We start from the raw sequence: 3,561 nt of genomic DNA, 5'->3' as shown, positions 1-3,561 counted from the left end.
TATCCACCTTTTTCTTGTCGTAAAAATGGGCGCGGCCATTTGTAAATTCTGTGGGTCTGGCTTCCGGTCTCATCTGCGTCCACTCCGTCCAGCTATTTTTAGCTGAACAAAACAGTTCATTTTGCTGCTTTATATTGAAAGTTGGTGCGTCTTATCATATTATTTTAATGTATTATCTTAATTATGAACACACTGGTTTGTAGTGCAAACAGTTTTACCGTTTACTGCACGTTGTTATTCTCCTCGTTATTTACCTATAGCGGCTAATGAACCGGAAGTCTCACCCATAGTCTTACTTCCGCGTTGAAGAAAAAGGTGGATAGAAACCGGGACTTCTAACAGCAGCTGCAGTGACGCACTGACTTTACTAATTAGCAATTTTGCTTAAAGTCTGCTAAATTGGAACAACTAGTTTTGTTCTTAATGCACTTTAATTGTGCGGAAGTAGTGCTGAAGTCCAACTAAATATATACTAAAGTATATTGATTGTGCTAAAGTGGAACTATTGCAAGTATACTTCAGGTACACTTTAAATATCTTGCTTTTAAAGACCGATATTATTCAAAAATCAAACAATCCTCATCAATAGTGTCATTTAAACACATTTTCGGCTTAATATTAAGAAATATGCATTGTATATGCAGTACTCCAAATAAAGTTGAATTATAATTTTTATATCAGTAAATCTCGAGCGGTATGTCAGTAAATATGTTAATAGATTTGAACTATACTTAGTATGAAATAAATGTATTTTAAATATATTACTTTTTTACTAAAATTTATTCTTCTGGGATTGAGATTAATTGCAACTAATCATTTCCGCCCCACAAGACTTTTTATTTCCTAATTTATCTCTTCCTTGCTTGTCTTTTTGCTGAATCCAAAATGTGTTTCTCTGCATTCCTGCAGTCGTCCCCTCCAGCCCCACCATGGCCTCCTCCACCAACCTGCCCTCAAACTGCAGCAGCTCTTCTGGAATCTTCTCCTTCTCTCCGGCAAACATGGTTTCAGCTGTGAAACAGAAGAGCGCGTTCGCTCCTGTCGTTCGGCCCCAGTCCTCACCTCCACCTACATGCACTAGCACCAATGGGAACGGTCTCCAAGGTAACGCACAAGTCCTTCACACTCAGATTCTGCTGGGGTGGGATTTTTATGACAGTAATGACATCATCAAACTTTAAAAACGGAAAATACTGCAGCAATAAAATGGATGTCCACTGACAACACTGTATAAAAGTGTGCGAATTACTTCCAGAGGTTCGACTTTTTTTATTTATTTAAATAATAATTTATGAGCACCAGTCTGTTTCAACTCAAATTGGCACCTTGTAGTTTTTTTTTTCTTTAAAAAAAAAATAAATAAATTTAATGTAAATGTTTTAATATTAAGTCTAAAATGTGTTTTAATGTCACTATTGATGAGGATTGTATGATCTTTGAATAATATTGGTCTTTAAAAGCAAGATATTTAAAGTGTACCTGAAGTATACTTGCAATAGTTCCACTTTAGCACTTCAGTATATCTTTAGTTGGACTTCAGCACAGCTTCCACACAATTAAAGTGCATTAAGTACAAAATGAGTTGATCCATTTGAAGCACAATTGCAGGGTATTTTTATTAAGTTCATAAATAAGTAAATGTATTTGTAGTATACTTAGCATGAAATAAATGCATTTCAAATGCATTTTAGTATATTTATTTTTCACTAGGGAAATATGACAGTAATGATGTTTCGGTGATACTGAAGTAGAATACTGAGATTTTTGTATTTATTTATTTTTTAACCATTCAAACATTTGGGATTGGTATGATATCTTAATGTTTTTTTTTTAGTCTCTAATGCTCACCAAAACTGCATTTATTTGATAAAAATACAGTAAAACTGTGAAATATTATTACAATTTAAAATAACTCTTTTATATTTGAAGATGTTTTACATTTTTATTTATCTCTGTGATGGCGAATCTGAATTTTCAGCATCATTACTCCAGTCTTCAGTGTCACATGATCCTTCAGAAATCATTGTATTTGTTGCTCAAGAAACATTTCTTAATATTATCAGTTGCAAACGGTTGTTCTGCTTAATATTTATGGAGTTTTTTGATGAATAGAAAGTTCAAAAGAACAGTTTTTTGTTTTTTTTGGGTTAACAGCATAAACGTCTTTAATGTCACTTTTATTCAATTTAATGCATCCTTGCTGAATAATAATAATAATAATAATAAAAAATCTTACTGATCCCAAACATCTGAATGGCAATATATGTGACACCACTAAAGTGTCACAGTGAGGATCTGTGACATAGTAAACTAGAGGCATGAATATCTAATCTTCCTTTTGACCATATACTCACCCATCATTCGTTCTGATATTAACATCTCTCTCTCTCTCTTCTTTCCCTTTCCCTTCTTCTTCTTCTCTCCACTGCCCTCAGATCAGTCTTTTGTCGACTCTAACAAGTACTCCACAGCCAGCGCGCTCCAGGGCCTGGCCTTCTCCTGAAGTATGTTACTCATCCGTTACTCCTCCCACATCCATCCCACTGTTTCTATATCTGATCATCCATATACCAACAAATAACAGTGCTCTAGCATAACATGTATGCTTCTTTTTTTATGGTGTTAATGATGTTAAAATACTTACAATCCCAGCTCTAAGAAATTCAGTGATGCGAGTTGGAAGTGACAGACAAGAGGCATGTTTGAGAAACCTGTGCGAAAACAGTCATTCTTTTGCAATTCCATTGAAAATTACACACTTCACCTTTAAATCTCCCATGTTTCCTACACACCATTTTTCTGTTTCAGTACCTCATGCTATATACCTGCAAAACATGCTACATTGAAAATTATGTTCCAGTGTGTCAGGTTTTATGTGCGAGTGTGTGTTTGCATGCTTTCAAGGTTGTGTTTCACCTCCAGCGGTTCCTAGAGTACCCAAAACAGTTCACCTCTCTTCTTTTCTTGCTTGTCAGCAGTTGCTAAACTCATGTTGAGTCAGATCTGCAGTGCTAAGCATTTTCCTCGTGCGTAAAGAAAAAGTTCATGTTGGCTTAACTAAAGAGAGTGAAGTCTCTGGCATGAATGATGAGAAAGACTGTCTCAGATTTCCTTGAATTCATCATTTATAGTGGTGTACACCAGGGCAACCATGACCTTACAAGCCCAGAAATGGTTTGCAAACAATTCGATATTTAATCAAGTGCTTCAAGTGTCTCGTTTTTGCCAATTTTGCATTGACGCTGAAAGAGATTAGGATTCATCCCTCATCTGAAGAAGCCACAGTTTGTAACGCAGATGTGGAAACTGATTTCTGAGTTTAAAGAACTGCGAAAAATATGAAACGGTGTCCAATCTCGTAGCTGGTGCTTGCTTTGCTGTACAACTCAAAGTTTAATTCTCTCACACTTCATTTTTATGTGCAGCCAGGTCTGTTTCAATGAAAAATGGCATGTTTAATGGAGTAAAGTGAACTAACACTCTTGTGTCTTTCTCTCTTCACAGTTATCCCTGGAATGATTGTTCCTCCAATGTAGGGTGCGTGGGTGTGTGTGTGTGTGT

General features: G+C 35.7%; 1 protein-coding gene across 4 annotated transcripts in view; it reads left to right on the top strand.

Annotated features, from left to right (window-relative positions):
• LOC107661735 (transcription factor COE1) overlaps window positions 1–3,561 on the top strand; it is a 155,970-nt gene extending 152,409 nt beyond the window's left edge. For 2 of the 4 annotated variants that reach the window (XM_016451493.1, XM_016451491.1), the window contains exons 15-17: window positions 910–1,104; window positions 2,436–2,504; window positions 3,505–3,561. In XM_016451493.1, coding sequence (XP_016306979.1) covers window positions 910–1,104; window positions 2,436–2,503 — 263 coding nt within the window. In that variant the 3' untranslated portion in view covers window position 2,504; window positions 3,505–3,561. Of the gene's footprint in view, window positions 1–909; window positions 1,105–2,435; window positions 2,630–3,504 lie in introns of those variants that run through there. The other 2 variants (XM_016451494.1, XM_016451492.1) reach the window with 2 other exon arrangements.

This window comes from Sinocyclocheilus anshuiensis, unplaced genomic scaffold, assembly GCF_001515605.1.
Source record: "Sinocyclocheilus anshuiensis isolate Anshui unplaced genomic scaffold, SAMN03320099.WGS_v1.1 scaffold207, whole genome shotgun sequence".
Classification (NCBI taxonomy): domain Eukaryota; kingdom Metazoa; phylum Chordata; class Actinopteri; order Cypriniformes; family Cyprinidae; genus Sinocyclocheilus; species Sinocyclocheilus anshuiensis.
Note: the sequence above shows the minus strand (reverse complement) of the source record. Positions and strands in the feature narration are given on the sequence as shown.